The 26,287-nt window shown below is 37.9% G+C and overlaps 4 protein-coding genes across 12 annotated transcripts in view; 3 read left to right on the top strand and 1 right to left on the bottom strand.

Moving 5' to 3' along the window:
• The window catches only part of SLX4IP (SLX4 interacting protein), a 79,701-nt gene extending 64,795 nt beyond the window's left edge, over window positions 1-14,906 (bottom strand). The window contains exons 1-4 of one of the 5 annotated variants that reach the window (XM_068403568.1): window positions 14,604-14,906; window positions 13,148-13,328; window positions 11,936-12,060; window positions 8,587-8,635 (exon numbers count right to left, since the gene is read on the bottom strand). In XM_068403568.1, coding sequence (XP_068259669.1) covers window positions 8,587-8,613 — 27 coding nt within the window. In that variant the 5' untranslated portion in view covers window positions 8,614-8,635; window positions 11,936-12,060; window positions 13,148-13,328; window positions 14,604-14,906. The remainder of the gene's footprint in view (window positions 1-8,586; window positions 8,636-11,935; window positions 12,061-13,147; window positions 13,329-14,603) is intronic. The other 4 variants (XM_068403560.1, XM_068403576.1, XM_068403582.1 and 1 more) reach the window with 4 other exon arrangements.
• Window positions 14,907-14,912: 6 nt separating this feature from the next.
• LOC137664938 (uncharacterized) lies at window positions 14,913-16,511 on the top strand. Of its 4 annotated transcripts, none has more exons than XM_068403620.1 (2): window positions 14,913-15,068; window positions 16,303-16,511. In XM_068403620.1, the coding sequence occupies exon 2, from the start codon at window positions 16,320-16,322 to the stop codon at window positions 16,509-16,511; it is 192 nt and encodes a 63-aa protein (XP_068259721.1). In that variant the 5' UTR covers window positions 14,913-15,068; window positions 16,303-16,319. The 4 variants fall into 4 exon arrangements, with proteins under 4 accessions (XP_068259721.1, XP_068259702.1, XP_068259693.1 ...); XM_068403601.1 differs by having other exon boundaries at window positions 14,979-15,068; window positions 16,307-16,511; XM_068403592.1 differs by having other exon boundaries at window positions 14,985-15,073.
• A 1,035-nt stretch (window positions 16,512-17,546) lies between these two features.
• Window positions 17,547-17,705, top strand: LOC137664950 (uncharacterized). The gene has a single exon (XM_068403636.1). It carries the CDS (start codon window positions 17,547-17,549, stop codon window positions 17,697-17,699), a length of 153 nt encoding a protein of 50 aa, XP_068259737.1. The 3' UTR covers window positions 17,700-17,705.
• A 233-nt stretch (window positions 17,706-17,938) lies between these two features.
• On the top strand, window positions 17,939-23,077 carry MKKS (MKKS centrosomal shuttling protein). Of its 2 annotated transcripts, XM_068403541.1 has the most exons (4): window positions 17,939-18,938; window positions 19,467-19,642; window positions 20,326-20,436; window positions 20,883-23,077. In XM_068403541.1, the coding sequence occupies exons 1-4, from the start codon at window positions 17,948-17,950 to the stop codon at window positions 21,321-21,323; spliced, it is 1,719 nt and encodes a 572-aa protein (XP_068259642.1). In that variant the 5' UTR covers window positions 17,939-17,947; the 3' UTR covers window positions 21,324-23,077. The 2 variants fall into 2 exon arrangements, with proteins under 2 accessions (XP_068259642.1, XP_068259651.1); XM_068403550.1 differs by lacking the exon at window positions 20,326-20,436.
• The last annotated feature ends 3,210 nt before the right edge of the window (window positions 23,078-26,287 follow it).

Raw genomic sequence — 26,287 nt, 5'->3', positions numbered from 1 at the left:
AAGAAAAGCAAAATAAAATATTCAATTCAGTTTTCTGAAGGATGCGTAAATTGACACACAAAGATTTAAAACTAATGACAAATTCTAACAATTTTCTGAATAAATCTATAAACGAATGTTGCTCTTTTATTCCCAATCCTCCTGTAAGATTTCTCTCCGCTGGGAGGCCCGTGGCAGCAAATGATGATTTAATCACCAGTCACTGCTATTCAGTCTATTTCAAATTATACTACAAACACTCAGTACTCAGCACTTGTTTGAGGTCAGAATATGTTCTTGTTTGATTGCTTTTTTAAATTGTGGGCTTCATTTTCAACTTTTGACATGTCAGACTTACTCCTATCATCTAAACTGTTTGTCAATTCGCTGAGACGTGAATTGTGACTACGTGACAGTTTAGCACCCAGCAAAATAAGAACCAGAGACTTACAGACAACACCACAAAGGGAATAACTCTTTATAAGCGTGTTTTCCACTGCTGAAGATTACCTTACTATGGCAATGGTATGGCACTATGGCAGTGCTTATATTACTCTCCTTCCTATTTTTATACTATAGGAATGTCAAAATAAAGAAGGGAAAGTTATATACTCCATGACCCTACCGACTGTCAAATCCTAGGATCTTGGCATTGAACAGATCCTCTTTAATGGCCCAAGACTTAGCTCTTTCCCAACTCTTTAGTTCAGCAAATATTTTACGTTCAGAGCTATACACTTCTATCAGCCTTTATCTGTATGATACAAAACAGGATAAACCACAACCATGTATATTTGGTTAATTATGAGGGCTATTAAATTACTGGTATATTCGATGAACAAAGATGACCCTCTAAGTTTAAAATAGGAAAATATTGGCTTGAACTTGAAAGGTTGTATTTAACTGTATCTTATATAAACTATTGTTTCACCAGCTGAGTGGTGTCAGATATGCCAGGCACCTTACTACTTCCTGGAAACTAAGCAGAGCGGTGCAAAGTGAACCTTGCACGTGGCACAGAGCTTAGTTTAATTACTGCACAGGTTTTCGGAGCAAAATGAGGACAGTGTCACCAACAATATGCAAATTCTGAGAAAATGTTGTTCTGTGGCTGTGTCACATATTGTTGTGTGGAAACTAGTGATATTACCACACTGCTTGTGGTAATGAAAATGGTGGAGAGGGATTTGGGGATTAAAATAAAACAAACAAGCAAATAAACAAATAAGCCATGACTTTCCCATAGGTAATTTGTTGACATAGTTTGTATGACTGATATTATAGCATCTTAGAAATTTATCTTGTTTCTACCTTTTTTCTTAATATCTGAAGTTAATATTCAATTCTGATCAGACCACTCTTTTTCAAACCAGATGAGTCCCAGTTTTTAGCACAGGATAAATACATGATGTTCATCATCTAAGTCTGAAATGAGTCAGCTAGAAAATAAATGAAAAACCAAACAGAAATTGAGATATAACTAAAAAAACCCTGTAGGAGTCTGCATGTTAAATTTTAAAGCACAGATTTTACTTAGTCAACATCTGTTCAAAAAGAAAAATATTATTTTCTCTTTCTATCAGTCCCTTACACACACCAACATTATTAATTCTAGCAAAAGTTTCAATCACACACATTTGAAATAACTTGATAATATTTTTATTTTCTTAAGCATGGTGTCTCATAACATTTCAAGTTAGAAATATTTCCAGTCAAAAGAGGGAAACTAGTGTAAGACAAAAATGACCAGTGGAACTCCTAATCATTTAAGAGCGAATGTACCACTCCACACTACCTTATGTTCAGTTACTTGCTGAGCACCTTTCTCTGCTTTATCACATAGAATCATACCCATCTAAAGTCTAATTTCATGGTTTTTCATAATTCTGTTTTCACTTTATCCATCTTTTCACAGTGCCTGGGTAATCACAAGTTGGCAACACAGGGGTTTTCATTTTACTCTTTTCATATTGAAATTAAAACTGATTTATATTTTATTGTTTGGCTGTATCACTTCTCAATATTTTTCCAACATAACTTCTTTAGACATTGGCATAGACAGACTGCATTTAAAAAAAGACAGATAAATCAAACCGACGAAGGCTCTTGATGAAATAAATTAGTATGTCCTTAGTTAAGCTACAGTGTGCTGCCAATATACTTCTACTGGCTCTGATTCAAAGCCCATTGACTTCAGTGAGGTTTTGGTCAGATCCACTACAAAAATAACTTAATGCAGTAGTGGTAAATGAAATCTAAGATGTATAATTTGATTAGAAAACATTCCAAGTAACACTGCAAATAATGTTGGTGACTTCTTCACAGCTCATACAGATTTTTAGTTCCTTAAACTACTATTTTAGAAGTCTGGAATTTATAGTTTTTGCCAACCACATTGTCACAGCTTAATTGAGCAGCTGTCAACTGTTAGAAAATAACTGCATCATCATCCCTTTTAGAAGAACTAGTGTGGGAAGTGAAACACTTACATGGGATCTAAAGTTTCTGGAGTCATGGTAATGAATCTGTTTTCATCAGGTGACCATGAGTCATCATTTTATCAGCAGTTTAAAGGGTTTTCACAATAGTTGAGCGTCATCAGTGCTCATGCTTAGCAATGACTGCAGCAGAATACTGAAACAGGGTGCCATGTCCTCTGGTACCATTATTTAAGGAAAAGTTTGGCTATTGAGTCAAGAAAAATACTGCCAAGTCACGGTTGACTAAGTGTTGCAGTGAACACAAAATGTCCAGAAACTAAGCTCTTATTTGAGAACTGAAACCAAGCCATAATTTTGCTTTTAAAAATAGACTCCTTTTAAGGAAGTTGTGAACCACATGGATGAAACACAAGGAAAGAATAAAAATGCGTCGTCAGTCTCTCTTCTCCCTTTTACTCCATAGTCCAGTCAGAACATACTTATACATTAAATACTCAGATAACTTGCACATATCAGAATCCATCTACATTGTCCAAGGCGGGGAGAGGCCACTTAAAATAATAAAAAATTATATTAAATTTTCATGATACTAACATCAAGAGTAAAAACTGCATCATTGAACTGTTTGTACATGACATTACCAGGTACTATATGAAACATGGATTCCTTTACCTCCCAGCCTACTAACCTCCATCTGAACTCACTGGAAAGAATTGAAGAATTTCACCTACAGCGCAAGCTGAAGCCTCTCCCAGGACCTAAAGACATTCAGTGACCCCATGCAGCATCTCTGCTAAGCCCTGATGTTTTGCCAGACTCAGGGAGACTGAAGTCTGCTTCTAAATTTCCCATCCCTTCCTCCTTCACTGCTGGACTCAGGGGTCAAGCAGGCAATACCACCAAGACCTCCAAGAAGCAGAACAGTGGAGGTGTAAAATATGGTAGTGCTGGTCAGAAATAAGGCACATGGCAATTATCATGGAGGTTACACCTTTGAATTAATTATGTCTAAAAAAAATTAGTATCACTTGGTACGGTGTATATTTAGAATCCCATACTACTGTCACAGTAGTATAGTGCTCACAACTAGCAAAAGCCTCATTTTCTGCCACAACTGGAACTTTTAAAACTAATCAGGTTAACTTATTTGAATTACCAAAAAAAGTAATGCAAGTTGAACCATCCTTTTATTCCTTATTTGAAGTGATCCCCGTGAAAGCAGTGTTTCCACTATTGATATTTATCCCTCTGGCTTCCTATTCCTTTCTCCTTCTGCTAACACTTTAATCTCTCAACTCTTCATCCACTCATCATTTCCCTAGGCTTGAAAATTAATCCTCTGAGGTCAGTGAGGAAACTTCCATTGACTCCAGGAGGTTTAGAATTAGACCATACACTTAATTTCCTCCCCCCTCTACCTCCCAGCTTCCTCTATTCTTTCTTCTGGAACTTATTTACTCATCACTTTAGTCATTCCATATCTGGTCCCATGAAATTGGGAATTAAATGCAGAGTTAAGAGAACTAAATAGATGTCCCTCCACCCATTATTATTGTTTTCTACTTCCTATTTCAAATCATATTTTTCCCCCAAGTCCCTTGTTATCTTCTTAAGACGTTTAAGCCCTTTTAGACAAGTATCATATTTTACCCATTCATATAGAGATGCACATCACAGCTGAGTGAAGTGTATAATGCTACTTGATAATAACAATTCCAGCCACCTGTATTTACACTTGTTGTGAGCACTGTTGCTTTAGGGGAACACCATCCCTAGCAAACCACCATTAAATGGTTAATATAGCTATTTCTTAATTTTTAAAGAACCAAAAAGCAAATATAAGAACATCCAGTACATGTGAAATGCAACAACCCTTAATCAGTTTGGAGAACTTTCACAAATTCTATCTGACTGGAGAAAACTTAATCTTAGTGTGTTTCTGTTGAAACATTTGTAAATACTGCACCTACAGAATTTCACATACAAATGTCTTTGCTTTGCAATACGGAAAAAGAAACGGACATCAGAAAATATTGTATTTATTAGTTATTTTAACTAAGCACTCTAAAAAAACCTAGCTCTCCACCTAGAAATCAGTACGCTAACAAGTTCAAAACTACATATGTAAAACAAGCATCTGTAGTATGAGTGTAGTAACTCTGAGCAGTCACAACATACGAAAAATTATTTTAAACACAAACAGTATTCCTTATTCTCACTCTCCTCTTGAGAGCACTGTATTCATGTATCTATACACTTAATATAGCCATAAAATGCATTTACTATCCTCCATTACTCATTAAATGGGATCAGAGAAAATTAAAAAGTTAGATAAGACCTACTAATCTCCCTGTTTTTTTTTCTCTCCAAACAACTTGCAAGAAGCAGCAAACACACTGCTTTCTCACAGGGCAAAATATTTATAGAAATATTGATCAGCTAATTCAATGGACCCACTTCACAGAAATGTGAACTTCAATCTGTCTAGCCTACTTAGATGTCACCTAAGAATCACTGAAGCAGACACATCTGATCAGAAACCTTTGTCAACATACTACCACTGTATTAAATTTCAACCAGTAGCTGAAGAAAAGAAAGCACTGGAAAGGCCAGAGATATGGTGAAGCTTTAGCATTAGAAACCTATTAACATATTTAAACGCACATGGAAATATCAAAAAACGTCCCTTCAAAATAAACTGCTCATTTTCTCATTCCAGACCAAAGATAATAATACCTTCTACAAGTTTGGGAGCAGACCCTAAAATGACCCGTACAGCGCTGTAAGTACATAGTAGCTTATTGTCTGACAGGAAAATATCTTTCCATTTCCTTCTACCTACTGTTAGGGCCTATAATCAACATACTTTCTATGCACACTTTCTTTCATGAAGCACTTCTAAAATACGCAGACAGATGTTAAGATGCCTTTGGTTATAAATCAATATCTTAATGATTACATTAAGATATATCAACATAAAAAAAGGATACAAACACAAGCAAAATGAAGGGGAAAATTGACCACATTACAGTTGTACTGTCATTTTTTTGTCCAATCATTTCCAGTACTTCCATCTGTGTTCCCAATATAAAACAGAAAAATATGCTTGCTGCTTCAAAGGAACTTGCAATTTAAAACAAGCAAAAAGTTCGCAGTAGGAAGGACCAAAAAGCTTCATACACACTTCCAGCATGCAATAATTCAAATTGATAAGAAGAAACACTGCTGAAAAATCGACTGCAGAATGTGCTGGATGACCAGAGGGAACATTGAAACCATAATTATCTTAATCTAAGATATGTGCTAGCAAGGGCCTACAAATCTGAGACAGAACAGAGCTCTTAATTTCTCAAAGTAGGAAATGACAAAGTACAAAAAGCCTCCCTTTGAGCTGAGCTATTGAAACGTAGTAACAACTTAAAGTCTTCAGCGTTTGGCAAATGAACGAATTGCAGAAAACAGTAAATGAAATTTTTCTATTACAGCCATAAAGATTACTATATTTAGTTCTGCAGTTTGGCATGAATAAAGTCAATTTACACAATTCTGGAAGAGCAATTCTTTCTAGTTTGTCCAAAGTTTTAAACATGGCCCTAGTGATATTATTTTTTAAATCCATATAGAGTTCATGATTTTGCTTTAAGCCTCACCAATTAAAGTTAAGATTTATTTCTCAGAACAGCAGTAAAATATTTTAGCAACACACAGAGAAAGCTTAATTAAATTCATATGTCTTATTTTGGGGTTATTTTACCATGCAGCACTTTATGACATATCAATATTTCCTAAAATTGAAAATTGCTAATCAAATTAACTTGCATAAAATATTATCTACTGCGTATCACGACACTATGGCATCCAGCCACTTGGCAAGTGAAGACAGTGTGTTTAGGACCTAACTGTAGTTTTTGCATTAAGGTTTAAAGCTATTTTACTGCATCAATTATTTTATTTCAATCGCTCTTAATTGCCCATAAAACAAGCTTAGGATCGCCTTGCAAAAATAGGCCAACTACTCCCTCTACCGAAAATAACTGACCATTACATTGGCAGTACAGAGATTCTCGTATAAAATGTGTTGTTGAGAAGCCATTAAAGACATTATAGGTGTTTTCCTCTTAATTACGTTCCAGTCAGCTAAGACTTGAAAGACTGATAAGCCATACTTTTCGCTCTCTTACCAAAAAGATTAACATACACGTACTTAGAAAACATAAAAACTTAACAAGTAGGGAATCTAGAAGATGAGGCATGCAAGAAACATTTTCAGACTCAGTAAAATACCCCTATCAATTTCAAACAAGAGGAATCTAAAAGTCAGAATATAGTATTTTCTATACTCCCTCTGCAGAGAGGAGTGAGAATATTTTCTGCCTTTTAATGGAGAATCTTCTGCACAGGGATCTTCCTTGAAAAATTTATGTGAAAGTTGAACAGTCTTTAAAAAGGGAATATTCACATTAAATACAAATCCAGTGAAGGTAAAGAAGCAAAAATTCACACACAAAATCCCCACTCTAACAAGGAAAATGTTACGCATCTGTGCACAAAGTGAATTCCAATCAGCTTTTCACATATTTACATTATAAATTTGAGACATTTTAGTCAAGGCAAAGTTAATTTTCAGCATCCAGTACACACAAAATCTTATCCTCATTTCTCAAATACCACCAGAAAGAAAATAAAGTTGCATCTCATTGGCACTCTCAAAAGTTCTATATATGATACTGCTTACCTACAAACGCATGTCAATGAGAACCTATCCATTTGCTCAGACAGTCAGTGATGGTGAACTACTTGGTGATTGCCAGGGTACATGCTGAATACCAGTGAAGTGTCTATGCTGAATCAGCAAGCTGTAATACTGCAGGTCAGTAATCAAATATCTTAGGGCTTTTTATCTAGTGAAGGTGTCTCAAGCCACACCACTTGTTTTCTTGGGTACTTACATTAATATCGATGATGTCAAGAGTTCTCAGCTGAGAAAAACAATGCCTTCAGCCTCAGCTCCTGTTGTTACCCACATCAGTGGCATATAGACTCAGAGTATCAGCTAAAATGTGCTCAAAATTAAAGATGTTTCTCCTAACTCCTATATCAGTTCAGAAGCAGTAAATAGTATAGACATGATACTGTCAATTTAAGGTTTACAATCATGCTAAACAGTAAAAAAACTAAAGCAAACATCCCACTAAATGACAGTAGTTTTCCTCAGAAAAGAACACATGGCACACAGAAATTAAGTGTTTGGTCTGCTCGTTGAACAGGTTGGTTACCCACAAAACCAAGTTTCTACAGCTTGATCAGTTAGAAAGGTTTTTGTAGCTGCCCTCCAAAAAACACAAGCTTATCCACAGAGGAAAAAGTCTCTTCTGTTAAGAAAATTCCTGGAAAAAAACATTTCCAAGAGAATAATATATTGCACTAATCACTTCAAAATGCATGCATTACCTAAACTACCCTAGACATAGAGGAACACAGAAATGAGAGAAGGTCCAAAAGAGGAGGTCTCATAATTTTTACTGAGCAATTAGTTTTATTTCTTGATAAGCTGATATAGTTACAGTAGAAGAATTATGAACTGTTATTTTTATTACAGAACATTTTGGAAAGCATTACTCTTCAGATACATAACCAAAGTCAGAGATTTTTTGCAAAATAAACTGCAATGGCATTTTATTGGATGGAAGACAACTAATCCCTGAAAATGGGAAAAGAAGAAAAAAAAGACGCAAAGAGTCAAGTGTGATAAATAGTTTAAGAACATTGCTACGCCTTAAACCAGGAACTCTTAGATTATCTGAGAAGTACACAAATAATATTGGAAGATTACAGTAAGAGAAGAATCAATCCTAAATTTTATTTCAGGTAGCAAATACTGTTTTACTGAGAATTCATGCAGTTTCTAATTCTAACTACACAACTAATCACTTTTAGTTACACTATTTTAATCTTCAGCTGACCTCAGACACACTCTGCCTTGATACAGCAGCGATTCAAGAAGTTTCCTTCCAAAGAGAGGAAAGCCAATACAAAATACACTACTATGACCAGAAGCCTGAAGGATGCACCTCGTCATCATTAACTTCTAAAATTGACATACACACATTCTAAGCAGTATTACAGTTGTTTTTTTTTTAAATGAAAGCTATGACATTCTACTTACCTTAATGACAAATTTGTTGGATGCCATGATAGGTCAGTGTGAGCTGGTCCTATAAAAATATCAATTAAAAGTGATCAGCACTATAGAAAAACTCAGATCTCTACACCAACAGAGAAGGATTTTTAAAATCTATTACTCATTTTTTTCATTACTGCTGTTCTTCAAACCCTATACTCCGCTTTAAGAAAACCAAGGAAAACTCTTATTTAAAGGAGAATTACTTAGCTACCTGTGTTGGTTTCTTTTAGTGAACCTCATGACTTGTTCAAGCACTTAGCATCCAATACATGAAATACAAAATTAGAACTATTTTTCAGACCAGTACCAAGACATAGACAAACCCACCTGACTTATCCTCAAGGAGCCTTTCAGAGAGCAGCAAACTGAACCTGGAATATTCCTTTACCACTATCTCACCAACTGGTCTCTATGTATATGGCTCCTGGCCTAGTTTCTCTTTGAAAATAATAGCTTCACATAAAATCCCTTTGCATAGCTTAAAGAAAGAAAGAATGAAGAAGAGGGAAGAAAACACACAAAATCTAAAAAGGTATTGTTTTCAAGAAAAAACAATCTTAATACATGAAATAATACCTGCTTTAGTCAAGAGAGTCCTCAAACCTCTCTACGTAAAGTTCAACCCTTTTCCTGTCTTGTGGATACTCCATTTCTACCTAGCTAGGGAGCCCACAACAGCCTCCATACATCAATGGTCCTACAGAAATAATATCCTCCATCATGCTCTCTCAAGAGGGGCTCAGCAACACTAAGCAAATTTCAAAATTTGCTTTCAGACCAAGCAGCAGTAAGCAAACTTCAGAACTGAGACACCCATTCACTACCTGCAGTTTTGGTAAGCAGTAGTATCAGAGTTTAAACCAGTTTAAGAACAAAGCACAGTCAGGTTTGTTTGTTTGGGGTTTTTGTTTAGTTGGTTGTTTTTTTAAAAAAGAAACTATGGCTTCTGGGGCACCTAGTATGAGCGCATATACATAAATATATATATATATACACACATACGTTACGTATATTTAAAATTTTAGACTACTACATACATAAAGCAACATGACCTGAGCATTACTGTGGTGGCACAAAAGTAAAGAACTTTGGACACCATCTTCCCTTGCTTATCCCAAACCGGACTTAGATTGCTTAATTTGGGATATTGAGAGAGGTACATTTAGCTGCACAGACCCTGACCCTGTCCCAGACCATTCCAAGTAACTCAGGAAGCATTAGGTGGAAGTTAAATGCACCCTCCCTTGGGTGCAAGAAGAAACCTTCAATTAATTGCTAAGATCTGCTCCCCGCCCTCAGAAGAACACTGTATCTCACTCAAAGGACTACAAGCTTCAGATTGGCTTGCAAGCCAAACCACAGGTCTAGTCACCTTCCACACTGATTTCAGTTTCTAACTGTGTGGGGTTTTTTTCTCCAAACTGACACCAATTATGGTCACAGCACTGAAACTACTGGGAAAGTTCATCATTCTCCACAGAAATAGGAACTAAACATTCACTTGTCAAAAGGTAGCAAATTAGGTTAAATTCAAGAAAGTCTTTCCACCTAACCCCACAATGTTGGGGAATGGGAACAGAGGCAACAGACAAGGAAGAGACTTGGACTGGACAGAAAACCAGGTGAACAAGGGTCTCAGTATGCTGGCAAAAGATAGAGTACCCAAACAATACAGTTCAAGCTTCAAAATCAAGAAACAACACTAAGAACAGAGCTGCCTTTTACACTCTAGTTTCCTAAAGGATTAGTCTCTGAATAAGATGGAAAAATCTGGTCAATTTTATAAGAGACGGTATAGGAAAATAGCAAGAATGCAGGAAGACATACCTATTTCTTACTGCATACTTCAAGTTATTGTAAAGTACTGTGATAAAGCTGTCAAAACTTCAGGACACAAGTGGGGTTGGTGATGTGTGTCTCTGTCAGGCACTACACTTACACATTTAATAATGCAGTTGTTATCCTTCTTTAACTTCAAAAAAAGTGCAAAACAAGATAAAGACCCACTTTACAACTACACAGCATAGCACAGATAATTATCATCTTAAGATTCAACAGTAATCATCTTGAACTAAATAAACACTTCTGTGCAGTGTTTCCATTCCAAATATCCAAATGCTGAGACCAGAGATTTCAAAACAACTATGAGAAAATGTGAAAGTAACAAGGGCACAATTCCATATACTGGCTCAAGGAAAACTCTCTATTACTTCAATAATTTTTTTCTATATATCATATCAATATCCAAGCAGTAAGAAACAGAAACAGTAAAACGATTGTAAACAGTGAGAAGTAAAATGGTTGTTACTGTAACCAGGTTAAAATGAGTTTGAACCGAGAACCATTCTGCAAGTAAATACTGAAAATAGACTTTAATGTAAATAAAATGTTTCAACTATGTTCTGAAAAAGCTGAAAGTTAGAGCCTTTATTAGATGCACAGTAATAGCAAACAAAGTTATATAAAGCAAATTGAATTTTCAAATAACAGTCATGCAGACAGAAGCTGGAATACCATGCCTTGTGCCACACGACTATCATTCTTTCTCGCACAAAATACCCCTAGAAACTTTTTTATCTTATCAGAGTAAATTCTGCCAACTCTACTGAGAGCAATTTCAAGAAACACAATGTAAGGAACAGTGCTCTAGACCACTTGGGACATCATATTCCAATTCAATCAGGTAGTAAGGTGCTACTCTATAGAAGTAAATGTAGTAAACAGCTCTAAGAATCTTAGTAGGAGATAAAACTCAGAAATTCTTGAAACAGCAGCTGCTAGAACTAGGTCAGAAGAGATGCTAAAGGGCAATGGCAGCCACCAAGTCAAAACCAACAGTACCTCTCAGTTCCTTATAACAGTGTAAAACATTGTATTCTTGGTGTTCAAGAACTCCAAGGAAGGACTAGCCACCCCATCATGCAAAAACAAAGAGCAAATAATAAGATATAACACAGCCCTTTCAAAACACCACAAAACCTGGGCACGTACGACTCATCAGATTCTCTTTAAAAAAAGGTCTCACAGCAGCATTTCAGGATTGAGTTTTTAATTTTAGTGAAAGGCAAGTGTCTAGAGCTCTACTAATGATCTCTACCTCCTCCCCCTAACCAAAAAAATAATCAAACCTAAGAAAAGCAGTAGGCAAGAAATAGCAAAAAGGAGGAGAGTGTTAAATGCTACAGCCTCTTCTCCAAGTAGCTAGAATCATAACCTAAAGTTAGGAAATCTGTAATTACAAACACAATTTGCTGTGGAGCGCACCATCAACTAAGAGCTCCTACAACAGCAATGACGATATTGAACAAACATGACATTTACACGGAATTACCTTGGGATATGGTAGAACATAAGGTGCTTTGCCTCCTGCTTCCAGGAACATAGTTCACCTAGATTGCATGTAATTTTTGAGCTGCATATGGCATACAAGTCATGATGGTGCTGCAGGCCTGTGATCTGAAGAACAATATTTGGACTGCTAATGTTTTATTGTTAATCTTTACAGTAGCAATAATATGAAGAGCTGCAACAAAACATGACAGAGTATCTCTTCTCCAAATGCTCATGTCCTGTCTGAGAACAAACAATGCAGGTGGATGAATCAGCTGAACTTATCCTGGCATCACCAACCTCCTTTTTGTAACAATTTATCTTCCAGAATACTATTGCAACAATTCTGCTACTACTGATGTGAGAAGGACTGCTTGCAGGCAGAAATCCTCTCCAAATCCAATTTACAAAATTACAGAAGGAAAAAAATAAAGAAAAAAGATGCACAAGAAAAGTTACCTTTGGTTCAGTTTGCTCTTCATGGGAGTAAGCTGACTTTGGGAGTTTGCCCACGACCCTAATTCTTGGCATTGACCATATAGGTAAGACAAAGGAAATAGAGCAGACAGAATAAATGTAAGCAAATCCTTAGAAAACCAAAAATACACCTAATGTGTGAACCATCAGGAAAGACACTGAACTGTCATAGATGAAAAAATGGCCAATACTAAGGCATCAGAAAATGAGGAAAACCACCCACCAACTGTACAAGAAAAAAAGCCAGCAAGCCCCAAAATACTTTGCCATTTTCTGTGTTGAAAAAAAAACCCACAAGAAACACAGATCTATTACAATTGATACTATTCGGTAACAAGACTCTGTTTCACGGAATACTGTCTCTGCTGCAAATTAATGCGAACCTCTAAAGGAAACTGTACAAAAGGAGATGTGAAGATAAACAAATAAGGCAGAAAAACTCCTCTGATAAACTATAAATGTCTATATATTTTAAGAAAACAGTCTTGATACAGTATTTGTAGTATTTCAACATCTAAATTTTTGATAGCCTGTACAAGAAAACATGATTTAAAATTAAACACACAAGTTCTCTGTAGCTAGAGTGAGATACACCTGAGAAATAATGTGGCAGAATACCTTTCTTTCCTAAATTTGACTTTAAGTGGAATGGTAGACATTCAGGAGAAGCCAGGAAACATGGCCTCCCAGAGAGCAAGCTGAAGTGTTTTCTGCCAGCTGATGAACAGCATCTTACCTTAGCAAAGAACTAGCTTCCTGTGGTGAGGGAATTTGGAACTCAGCGGGAAGGAGGAATAGGAAACTCCTGCCGTACATGCCCACTTGATGATACAGCAGCTTCTAACACAACAGCTGCAAACTATTCACACACTGCCCGTCTTTGGGTGCCTTTACCGTGTATGGGGAAAGGTGGGCACCTGAAAAAGGCAGAAACAATAACACAAATGCTAATTAAGGAACTCTCTATAATAAGATAATATTAACTGGTTTTGTATTTCAAAATTAACTACCAAAATATAAAAGAGAATTTTTCTGAACTTTCTAGTCCTTAGGTATCAGAGTCAAACCCTGTCCACCCTAGATCCAACACTTTGATTTTAGTCAGTTTCTGAGAGCTGACCCTAAGCTTGGGATAAGCAGTGTAATACTCAACAACTCGCATATTTAGTAAACATTTCTAGTTCTGGTAAGACATACCAAAACCTTCACATTTTACAGTCTCAGGATTTTTAGGCTCACTGTTCCCAATTTTTCCACTTAACCTTTGGAAGCTACTCTTCCAACAAGTTAGTGTATTGTTAGCTTATTGTTATCCACACTCCTTCATTCATGAACTGCCAATTCACCTTTAAAGTTCAACGAGTCACTTTCAAAAATGTTACCCTTTCACCACACAACTGCATAGAACTAGAGGAATGGGAGACTCTGAGGAACATCAGTACGTTTATTACAGGCAGATTCTGGCTATTATATTTTTGCATTGCTGAATACCTTTCTTTTTCCCCCCAAGTTTTGTTCAAAACTTAAAGACTTTCTTCAAAACTTTAAAAAAAATTGTTAAACTCCTTTCTGTATGGAGATTAGACATAAAAAACTTGTCTTTTGACTACAGTTGTAAATTCTGCAGCTATAAACAAAATTAAAAATAAACACACATATTAACACATGAATATAATACAAGATATTCTCAACAGCGACTGCAAGAGTAAGGGGAGAAAGGAGTGAATACAAAAAAGGTGGAGAATAGAATAAGGACTAAGGAAAATTTTTAGAAGAGGTCAGGCAACGGACTTTTCTCGAACTTGTTTTGGTGAGGGCAGCACCGCCCGCCCGCAGGGAGGCTCAGACAGGTGCGCGCACAAGTAACGCGGAGTGACTGCAACAGGGGTTAAGCAAGGAAGAAAAATCAGAGCTATACACGCATTTTTAAGCCCGGCCGGCGCCCTAGAGGCTCGCAGCTCGCCGGGCCGGGAGGGGGTGCTGACGCGAGGGGCGGCGCAGGAGGGAACCAGCCGAGGCAGCGTCTGAGGGAGCCGGCCGGCACCGCCGCCACAGCAGCTCCCCCGGGACGTCACCCCACACGTTTATCTGGAGAGGTAAAGCGAGACTGAACACCGAGGCGCAGCCCTTTCCCCCCAGGAGCCTCCCCGGCCGAGGGTCGCAGCACTGCTGCCGCCCTGCTCCCACCGTACCTCCTCTCTCCTGCCTCCAACGGTCCTAACGGCTCCGCTGCCCCCAAGCAAGATGGCTGCCGAGCACCAGCTTCTTCTCCCCTATCCAAAATGGCCTCCGGCTGTAGCCGCCGCCCGCCCTAGCCCTGCCCGAACACAAAATGGCCGCCAAGGGCAGCCGCACGCGCGTGGCTGTAGGCGTAGCCGGGGCCCCGCGAGAGAGCGGGCGCACCTCGTTGTCACGTGACGCAGGGCTCGGCCAATGGCGGGCGAGAGGAAGAACGCCCCCCCCTCGCGCCCTAGCCTCGGCCCCGCGCGGGCGGGGAGGCGGGGCGCGGGGCCGCACTTCCGGGCTGCGCGAGGCGGTTTCCGGCCGTTGGGGGTTTGAACGCGTAGCGGGGGGCGCGCGGCTCGCGGGGTCTGTTGTGTCCCGACGCGCTGAGGTGCTGGCGGTCGCGCAGCCGGGTCCTGCCCTCGCCTCCCCGGGTGAGGTGAGCGCTGGGAGGGCTCCTGGGGGCGGTCGGGCAGTGCCTTCCCCATCTGCTGCCTGAGGAGAGCGGGGAGAAGCCTCGGGTGCGCCGTTCCCCTCCCTCACCCCGGTCCCTCCCGCCGCGCCGGGCCTCCTCAGCCGCCTCTGGCCCAAGGGGAGCCGCTTCCCTCCTCAGGCGTCCGCGCCGCAAGGTCACTGGGGCGCGGGGATAGAGGAGGGGTCGGCTGGGGACGTGTCGCGGCGTGACGGAGGGCGGTGGGTCCCTACCGCCGGCCCGCCCGCCAGAGAGCCGGCTGCTCGGGCCGGGCCGCGGCCTCTCGCTTCAGCGTCTCCTCAGCCGATCGCAGCCGGAGTGCGGCCGCCTCCCGCGTACCGGCCGGCTCTGGGGCTGTCGAGTCCGCTTTGCCTTGTGTGCCGACTGCTGTGAAGCTGTGAAATCTCCACAGCATGATGGAGGGGGTTTGAGTAGGACGTGTTACTCCTGTCAGGTGGATGGAGGTGGGCAGGTGTAGGAACATTTACTCTCTGAGTTCTACCTTTGTCACTGTTTAAGCCAGTCAGTATTTTGATATAAAACCTGAGTATACATACCTTTTTTTTTTTTTCTGTAGTTAGCAATTCTTAATGAAATCCCACAGAAAGTAGAGGCTTACGCATTCTTTTTAGACAAAGATTTATTTATTATGTTTGTACTGATACTTTGTAGTTCCTGAAGATCAAGGGCAAAGAGGGATGAGGTAGTCAGGCATAGTTACTGCTCTAGTTAACGTAAAGTGATGTCTGAAGCATTGTAGCGTGTCTGGCCTGCAGGCTAAAAGTTCCATGTTCTGTTAGGAGCTTGGTGAGTCATTGACTTTTATTAACTATAGTGAAAAAAAATAATGGTGTAGTTTGAAACTGCTTTGTTTTAGACTTCAAATATTTACCATCTGAAGCAGTAACATTTGTAATTAGATAAACACTACAAACTAACAAAGCTTTTAAGATGTAGTATGCCAGAGCTTGAAGCAAATGCAGCAATTAACATTTCAAGATGTCTGAATTGAGGTTATTTTTATAGCCTTTTTTTTAAAGTTCACAGAGTAACACTTTCTTATGTCATTTTGTGTTTTAATCGTCTGCTGCACTGTAATTAAAGATATTAATGTTCAGGTTCATGTGTTCTGTGCTATTATAGAGTAAAAAAGGATTTCTAGAATATATTTAAAATAATAAATTATCTTTACATAGGTAGATGCCAGTTTGCAATGGGTCTTAAAACCATCTGGAAGGACTACAAAGTTCTGATTGTTATGGGAACTAGCCTTGGGCTGGTGCACTGGGGGTGGTTTCACATCAAGTCCAGTCCTATTTTCCAAGTGAAGACAGAGGACTTTGTTCCAGAACCTGGGATTGTGACGTACGTGATGCAAAGCGATCACAAAAATAAAGAAAAATAGCATTAGTGCTATGTATTGTAGGTAAGTTGACTAATTAGTTGTGTCTGTATCTTTGAGGCAAGAGATAAGTCAATTAAATGAGAATTTTCTAACAGATGCCGTCTTGCTGCTCTAACTTTAGTCTTCCAGAGTTTTATTCTTTTTTTGCAACTGAGTTAATCTGGTGGTTACATGGACCCAAAAATGCATCACACATCTCAAAAACTACTGCTAAATCCCATCTAATAGAATCAATTCAGTGATTGTGTTACAGGTCTTAAAGATATTTAAAAACAAACTCCAATAACTTCAAGGCAATAGTCAAACTCTTGTGACTGGGTCTGCAGAAGTGTCCTTTCAGGTTCAAAACTGCCCAGAAATAATAGTGACTTTATATAGTAACATATTCTGTGTTGCTAGTAGGGGTGGTAATTACAATAGAAAACAAACAAAATTGAGTATGAAAGAAGTCTAAATACTGTAGAGAGTACATAAAAATGTCAATAAATATCGCTTTAAATTTTGAAGTGTTTAAGAATTGAAAAAAAAAATTGTATGTTAGGCATCTTGAAGTAAGAAACCTTTATTTCAGAGGCAGAGATTTCTTAAAGTTGTTTGAACATTAAAAGCTTTTGTTTCTGAAGTCGTTGCTTGAGAAGCAGTGCTGAGTAGTTCAGTTCTTTTGTCCTCAAGTAAAAACAAGTTAACATCACTATAGTTTTGACACTTTTATACAATTCAGTGCTGTTTATAGTGGCCTATTACTTACAGACCTACAGGTAAAACAGTATATAAACTGGTGGTCAGAACTGAAATATTAACAAACATGTATAATTTGTGTACTATATGCTTATAGTATATAACATGTTAATAGGTTTTCTCAATTAAAAACATTATCATTTGGTATTTGTCCTTATGTGAGGTTTTTGTGAAAAATAAAATAGCAGTTCAAGCTATGCTATATTGTCATAAGATTATCCTAATACCTTTCTGGTTTTCATTGTAGGTGTAACTAGCTTTGAAGCTTTTCATCTGTGAGCGTTGCCAGAAGAAAAGATGAGGAAAGCTAGCTGGAGTAGAAAGAACTTTCTGCTTGTGGCAGGACTGTCACTTATAGGTGTCCATTTTGGAAGCATGCTTGTAAACTTTGTTGCAAAAAAGTCTGTTCGATCACATTCAGAAGCTAAAAAAGAAGATCACCATGAATGAAATAGCTTACTGCTGTCATTGTGTATCAATTTCACACTAGGATTTAAGCCTCATTTTAAGAGAGAGATGATGACCAGTCACAGAAATGTCGTTACTGTGCTGTATATACTGATTCCCATTTAAAATAATAATCGTTGGCTGCAAAGAATTGAAATGTGCTACTTTAAATTTTAAAAAGTGCTATGAATTATAGATGCAAGTAAAAATGAAATGTTTTGTTGGCCAGCATTAAAAATCTTACTTTGAGAATGTCTCGTCTTGAAGCTAAAAAGCCTCCGTTATTTATTAGTGAACCTTTAACTAAAGATGCAGTTAGTCAGTCACTGTGCTTGCTGAGTGGAATATTAAAATCTTGCTATGGTCCTGCTGGTAGGCTCAAACAGCTCCACAACGGCGTGGGAGGCTATGTTTGTACAACTTCACAATCTTCAGCCATCCTCAGTCGTCTTTCTGTCAGTCATCCTGCATTAAGGGTTTTGACGGCCTCTGTACAGAACCACGTATCCCGCTTCAGTGACTGTGGCTTATTCACTGCCATTCTTTGCTGTAGTTTGATTGAAAACTTTAAAAGCCTGAATGTTGCGTCTTGCACTGTCATTAAAATAAGCCAACATCTTTTGAGTTTGTGTATGGACTACCTCAAGTCTGAGGCCTGTGGTTGCCGAGTGTCCGTGGATTTTAGCAGCGTTAAGACTCTCCTTTGTTTGGTACGTAGCGTATTAACAAGCAAACCTGCTTGCATGCTTAATAAACCAGAAGTTGATCATCTCACCACGCTGATTTTAAGGGCTTTTATGTTTACTGTTCCATGTCATGTTGAGACTAATGCTGTTTTAGGAAAGTGTATAATAGTACCTGTGAAAGGGAGAAGAGTTATGGATTCTACAGTTCTCCCTGGACTACTGATAGAAACACCAGAAATTCAATTGGCAAAACCACTTACCGTCAAAAGAACTTGTTCAAACATGATCAAGATGGCACTTTTCTGTGTGTCCATGTCAGGAGACTGCTCCAACTCCGAAGAAGGAACTATAACAGTCCATCATGGAATTTCTCTAGAAATGTCAGAGCTGAATCAGTTGCTTAATGTAGGAAAGCAGCTGGTTAATGATGAGGTCGGCCTTGTAGTGTGCCAGAAAGTTATCCATCCATCCTTGAAACAGTATCTGAAAGAGAACCATGTCATCGCTGTGGACAGAGCTGGGCTATCTCTGATGGAACCCCTCAGTCGGATGACAGGTAACAAGCGAGTTTTCTGTTAAAACAATTGTCCTTAACGTTCATCTCATAATGAACACCTCGCTAGGTTGGTGTCCTTGCAGAGTAAGGATTCTCTGATTTCTCTCTGTATCCTACCATAGCAGCTGAGCAAGGGTTGTTCTTTTCTAGTCTAAAAGCCATTTTTTAAGGTGGGATTGGCTCTAATGATGACATACTGCACATGTGATTACTGATTGCTGCATGAGGAATATCCAGTTATAGTAACTGTTTGCAAATATGGATTATTTTCAAACTTATATTTAATGAGAATAAAACAATTTTTTATCTTAAAACTATCACAAAGTCTTGCGCTTTGAAAGCATGTTGGCTTCTGTTTGTGGTTTCCTGTGTAGATTGAAATGGTGGGTATTGAAGAATATATATGCTTTAAAAAGCCAAGAGGAAAAAAGCTCATGCTTTATGAAATGCAACAGAGAGCTCTTCTGATGAGCTGTTACTACAGATCGTAATAATACGCACTGTTCTCTGCTTTTCTTAATTGGACAGGTTCAAAGCCTATAGCTTCCATACATTCGTTGTCTCCCAGTTGTTACGGCAGTTTGAAAGATGTGCGCGTTGAGAGTTTTGCTTCAAAACATTTTGTGCATCTAATTCCGAAGGACACGGTTGTCTGCAGCTTGATACTCTGTAACAGAAATGAAACAGCATGGGATGAATTGAAGGTAAGCAAATTTTCTTTAAATCTTTCTTGAAAAGTCATGCTTTTAATGGAAAAATAATGAGAAATATAGATACGGTAAGTTTAGAAAAGTGATTTTTCAGTACATAAATAGAGTTTAGTTAGAGTTTATACAATTTCAAGAAAGCAAGTCAGAAACGCCCTTGTTTCCAAAATTTCAAAATCCTTGAAGTGCTCATGTTCATTTAATACCTCTATTTTAGTACAGGAACTTGTTTAGACAGAAACATTTTTTCACCTGTTCCTGAGGCCAGTACTGGATAAACATTTTCATTCTCATTACTTAGTCTATGAGAGCATAAAGAAAAAACTGCCCAGCAAAAGGCCAGCAGCAACACCTGCAATAGTAGTCAAGCATAGTTTTGCATCAAATAGTTGCTCTAGAAATGTCATTGATAGATTGACTTTTTATGTATAACCCTGTTTTGCAAAAAGGAGGAATAAAATACAGCTTTTTTTTTATTTCTGCTTTGCCATACTGAGAGTGGACAAAGACAATTTCTCACATGGTTTTGGAAATCACTCAGCAGCTTTATGTCCACACACGATTCAAGTTTATGAAGTCTGGCCCAGAAACTACTGAAAATTTTATTCCAGTAGTTCCTTCAGTGGGAGCAAATCCTATTAATCATGGTATGTCTCATGACAAATTCATATGGTTTTCAGCGTGCCTGTGAAACTGCAGAACATGTGTTACAGTTAACAGTCAAGGAGCCTTTGGCATTGTTAGGAGGTGGCTGTACAGAAACTCACTTGGCTTCATACATCAGACACAAGGTATGTAAGAAGGTTTTTAAAGCTGCTTAATATACTTAAGCAATTTATGTAGAATCACTGCTACAGTTAAAATGCTTTTCTAGATTAATAGATGTTGCATTTTTGCTGTCTAATATAAAACAAAGGGGTCTTGAAGCACTTAGTGCTACATCTTTTTCAGACTTCTGTTAACAGAAGTTTTTGTACTTGTTAATCTTTCTTTAGGTATCTATTACAGCAAGTGCTTTATTTGAAGTGTTAAAAAATGTGTAGACTTCTTATATTGAAAGATAATCATGCAGAACTCAGCTTTGACTTGTCTAGAAAGCTTTCCTATTGTGGAATAATTATCACATGAACAATTGTTTTAGCTAAGACTGAACCATCTGTTTAAAAAACAGTACTAAATATGTTTAAAATTATTTCTGTAAGTGTTTTCATTTTCTGATTTTGTTTTTTTTTTTTAGAGTTGTAATCTGTCCACCAGCAGCTTTAAAGATATGGATTGTTCTCGGACACAATACCAATTGGTTGCTGATGGTTTTTGCCGTTCCCTGGAGTCTGTAGCTTGCTCTCTGAATCACGATGGTGGAGAAATTCTTACGGACATGGTTTATGGACACTGTTGGTTTGTTCCATCAGGTTTTCCCTCTGTCTCTAATTGGTCAGATTTAGTTTCAAAATGTGGCTGTGGGATTAATGGTAACACTGAGAATCTCAGCTGGCGGCTTTTGCAAGGCCAGTTTGGCTCTCCTATTATACAGGGCTGCCCTGAGGAGCCCTCAGTAAAGGTTGCTGACTCTCTGACATTGGACTGTTTTGCTGCAAAGTGTAGTGGCCTACAGGTAGCTCTGGAGACAGCCAATCTGGTTTTGGACCTTGCATACGTGATTGAAGATCAAAATTAGCTCTGATTTTATGTGAATTGTGTTGCATGGCAAGATACTTAATTGAAAGCGGGGTAATATATAAGGTGTTAAGATACTTTAAATGGTTAGAATATGGACAACAGACAGAAATTCTAAATCAGACAGTTGGCCATTAAATACTCTTCTGATTGTTAATCTGCTGTGCCCTCAAGAATTTTCAAATGTTTAACATTTTGTTAGGACAGTTAAATGATTAGCCAAATATACAGTGAATCATAGTAACATATGACTTAGGAGTATTCAAATTAGTGTATTCAGAAGAGTGAATGACACTTCAAAACTTGAGTTTCTTGTGTCCTTCTGGGAGACTTGAAAGTTCTCCTTCAGTAAATAAATGCTGAATGTAAGGAACCTGGGATGATATTCCCTCTGCATTAAGCAAAGTTTTGGATGTTTCTGTTAGATCTGTGGCATCTTCAAAGGAAGGAGAAAATGGATTCACTTGCTGAAAAAACGTATGTTAAGGATTATAATTTATGTAGTCTCAGCAAAAGCTTTACACATTCAAACAGACTTTTGTATTGCAGGAAATTTTATCACTGGTATGTTTAATTTTGTAGGTAAAAGAGAAGGCTTTCCTTAGCAAATATCTTGAGCCACTTGTTTTCAAATTTTATTTCAAAAATCTTGTCACCATATACTATATGCACTTTCTCTTTCTAAATGACTGGAAGATTTTAATTCCTATATAATTTATTTAGCAAATGATTAAATCTCAACCTGGAGATTTTAAGGTAGCAGGTAGGTAATGGAAGATTTGAAAAGAAATGGCAGACTGTGAAAAAAACTTTTGTAAAGTGCACCTTGATTGTCTTCTGTGGAATACAGAACAGTTTATAAATAATGATGTTTCTGTAAGTTAAGCAAAGCTGTGAGAAATAATATCCCACTTACCATTCAATTAACTCTTTGACTGTGTGTAGCTTCTTTTCTTTTAATGAAGTAAGGCTTTAAGCAGCGCGGGCTTGTTTTGATCTTTAAATAAGGCTGCAGACTGAATGATCGAAACTTTTTCTCATTTTCAGCTTGCATGCGAGATCAAAAGGGGTGTTACAGTTTCTTGCTTGAACTCATTTTCTTTGCCCCTTTTCTCCTTCTGTTTTCAGTCACAAGAGACAAATTGTTCATGACTTGCTTTTCCAGAAAAGATCTGAGTTACTTATAGACTTGTCTGCTTATTTGTTTACTGGTCTCTTAAGTTTTGAATATATTTACTGAGTATAAGCAGTAGAATTGTCTTGTATAACACGGTTTTGAAATATGTAATTAAAAACATATCTTTACAGACCTTTTATACAAAGTGCTTTTATTTTAAGAGCATAAATAATCATTTTCTCACTGGAAAAAATAAAAAGTTATTTGAAGTTCTTTATCTTTTATGACCTGAAATAAATGCTTCAGTGCTATAAGCATCCTTTGGGAATTTGTGGAAGAATGTTACAAGGGTTGAGAATTGAGGCTGTTCAAAGTTGGTTACTAAAAAGGCTGCTTTCATATCTTGATCCTCATACCATGAACCATATGAAAACATCAGGAATAATGAAGCCAAATGATGGTGTATGTCTTAAGGCACAGAAGAACCTTGGTAATACCTCATCTAATTATGAGTCTCTAACTTGGTGTTGAATTAGAGTATTTTACTTCCTATAATAGCAGCTTGTTATTCAGTGCAAAAATGTTGAGTTTAGTGACTACGACTGTGAAGTGAAAATTAAAACAAAATTTAAGTAGTAGTTGCTGGTGTTCTTTTGTCTTGGTATCTGAAGGCTGGTTCACAGCTCCTATAAAGACGTTGTTAGCTCTGAGTCTATTCTTCCCCCCCCTCCTCACAGTTCTAAGAAAATCACGTGTTAGAAAATTGTCAAAAAATTTAAATTTTGATGAGTAAGTAAAAATTCTTTTATACCTGAACTAAAGATTGTTTCACATATAGATAGTTCTAATAACAATGAATTTTTGTCTCCCAGTGTGACTGAAAAGGAGAAATAAGCAGCTGGCACTGCTGCTTATGGGCAGTTCAAGTTCAGTTCTCAGTTGTGCTACAGCAAAAATGGGTTCCCTGCCCTGTGTTTTGAAATGGACAGAAGGAAATATCCCCAGTTGTAAGTCCTCTGAGAAGCCACTATGGTTTTATTCCTGCTCCCCTTGGAATTTAAGTTTGTTCAGTGGGAAAAATTAGCATTACACAAGTATTATTAAGAGACAAGTGTTTTCTGATCATGACCTCAGTCATGTCTGTTGACTTCCACAGATTGCTCCGAGGCTCTTATTAACATTTAAATTAATTCTACTGGTAATGCACAAGGAGTAAGAACATTCATCTCCAGCCTTTTCAGCTGTGTTAGTGCTCCAGGCCTAGCAGGAGCAAAAAGAAGTGCTGATACTGTAATCACTCAGGTCAGCATATTTAAGTAAGATGCCAGTTTAATATAGTTGCTCCTCAGATCAGTATTTCAGTTCCCATTTGGTATTTAAAACTTCAAAGTGAAAAAGACCTGAAAATGCTGATTATTTTAGTGATCTTTAGTATTTCTGTTAGTGTCCTATTTCAAGTACATATACCGTTAAACATTACTATTTTGGCATTGGCAAAGAAAGCAGAATACCTGCTTTTCACTGATTCTGCTGCTCATTTGTGGATTTGTAGAGTCTCTGAGCCACATCTGAAGTCTTTTTCTGTGTATTTTTCTATCTATAAAATGGGAACAAAGATAACTCTTCTTAAGGCATGGAGAGTTGTGGGTAAAGAGTTCTAAGTAAGACACAGATGTAAAGTGAAGCACTACTTGCTGCACAGGAATGAAGAAATAGATAATTCAGAACAAGCTCAAATCCTTGCTAAAATATTATAGTCATTTCATTAGGGGAACTTTGGCCAGGATTTATGTAGACTCCTTAAACTGCTAGGGAAAAGTCCCGCATTTTCCCTGTATAGTGAACCTGGATGCATTTTCTTTTTCCCTGAAAAACCTAATCTATTGCCTTACATCTTCAGTACACACACACAGAGAAATGTGACCTTAAAGCCCTGTGCAGGAATGGTTGAACTTCAAGACGAGCACTGTCAGACACCTCAGCAATCCTTGCTGTATCATGTATGTCTTCAGAGTTTGTACTCTGCGTGTGCTTCAGACCAGATGTTCATATGATGCTAATCCTTGAAGTCAGGGTAGAAACAGATTTATGAGTTTGGGAACCTAACCTTACTGTATTGGTAGCATGACACTGTTTTTTTTTCGTTTGTTTATTTTTTGTTTCAGAAGTGTTTGGGCATTTTTAGGCTAACCAGCTGTTATAGTGTTAGATCTGTCCCAGTAAGGGAATAGAGTATTTATTGTTGTCAAAGCTTGTTAGAAAAATACTGCTTGGAATACTGCAAGGACAGTAGAGTATGTACAAAACAATTCATCTCACTCCAAAACTGAACTTTTGAATTTTACTCGTGCCCTTATTTTGCTGTGCTGAATAGCAAAATGTATTTATCCCATTTTCAGCAGTGCCATGTGAACTGAGTCGTGTAAGTACTACACTCTTCAGTCTTGGAAAAAATCAATATCCATGAGTCAGTCTATGTCACAGGAAGAACTTTAACTGGATTTGTATTTACTGCTGTTCTGAAGATGCAGAAACAGTCTGGTTTTATTGCAAAGAGGCTGCCTCCAGCATGCTTATAATCTGTGTGGACAGGCTTTTTGAGAAGTCAGTTGCTAGTTACATTACAATGTTTATTTCGAGAATTTGAGTAACTTTCATCCAGTAATGTAAATATGAGTTATTTCTACCTGGTTGTCAGCAGAGACAAGTTGCACAGTACTAATAAATAACTTTTTGGCCAATAGCACTGTGATCCTAAATTCTCAGTTAAGAAATACCTTTACTTTTTGTCTATATACATTGCACTGTATAAATTAGTTATGCACATTATAAGCTCAACAGTGTATACAGATTTATTCTTTATGCTGGAAGCAGAAATGTAATCACAGCATATGTAGATAGAGCCTCCATGTCATTAGTCCAGACACCAATAAAATTAATTGTAGAATAGGTTCCAGGATTGGGCTGAGCTCTTTGTCTTTAATTGTGCTGACTCCCATTATTCTTGACCTAGATTTACGTTAAACATATATAGATATATTGTAGACATACCTCCCACAGAATTTTATTTTCATACCTTACCACAAACATCTTTATAAACTTGAACTTTCAAATCTGCTTGCACATGAAAACCTTTTGTTCAAGCTTTCATCATATGCCTTGAAGGCCGCAGCTGTGTACTGTCTGGCTTCTGCAAACTGATTAGTGGTGTCTTGGTTATTTTCTGTCCTGACAACATCAGCTCTCTTCAGGTACACATTAAATACACATTAAATACTAGCTGCTTGTTATTATAACACTATTATATGTTGTCTGCTAAGCATTTGTGTGGTGGCATACTACAACTTCAACAGCTATTCCTTATTGATAACTTTCTTTTTATAAACCATTAAGTCTTTACAAGTAGAGGAGCTGAATCACCTCTCTTTAATCTTTAAAAGCTGTCCTTAGTATCTTCTCCCTTAAGGCTTATGATATTGTTAGTTTGATCTGTTACATCTGGTGAGTATTAGGTAAAAAAAAAAAAGGGAGGTTGGGGGAAAAAATGAATTCCCTAGTCTGTAGTGATGACTGAAAGACTCTTTAATCATCACTTGTGTGTGGGGCGACGCAGGATCCTCTGCTGATGAATGCTGTACCCAAGGGTGACGAGCGAGTGGTTTTCAGGGAATTGTAGGGACTGTGGGAGTTCCAGTTCTTGGAAGACTTTGTGACTTTAAGAGGCAGAAGCAAAACTATTACACCCTCATTTATTACTCCTTGTTCGTGTGCCAGGGGACCCTAAGCTCTAGCAGGGTTTGTCGTAGGGTTTCTGGTACATTGACTTGGATTATGAGTGTGCTTTTGCA

This window comes from Nyctibius grandis, chromosome 1 (genome assembly GCF_013368605.1).
Source record: "Nyctibius grandis isolate bNycGra1 chromosome 1, bNycGra1.pri, whole genome shotgun sequence".
Lineage (NCBI taxonomy): Eukaryota > Metazoa > Chordata > Aves > Nyctibiiformes > Nyctibiidae > Nyctibius > Nyctibius grandis.
The sequence above is the reverse complement of the archived record's forward strand: the minus strand, read 5'-3'. Positions and strand labels throughout refer to the sequence as shown.

Coding starts and splice junctions, on each gene's coding strand:
- LOC137664938 (XM_068403620.1), top strand. CDS start 16,320: ATGGGTCTTAAAACCATCTGGAAGGACTACAAAGTTCTGATTGTTATG.
- LOC137664950 (XM_068403636.1), top strand. CDS start 17,547: ATGAGGAAAGCTAGCTGGAGTAGAAAGAACTTTCTGCTTGTGGCAGGA.
- MKKS (XM_068403541.1), top strand. CDS start 17,948: ATGTCTCGTCTTGAAGCTAAAAAGCCTCCGTTATTTATTAGTGAACCT. Junction 18,939..19,466: donor ACCCCTCAGTCGGATGACAG/GTAACAAGCGAG, acceptor TTAATTGGACAG/GTTCAAAGCCTATAGCTTCC. Junction 20,437..20,882: donor CTTCATACATCAGACACAAG/GTATGTAAGAAG, acceptor TTTTTTTTTTAG/AGTTGTAATCTGTCCACCAG.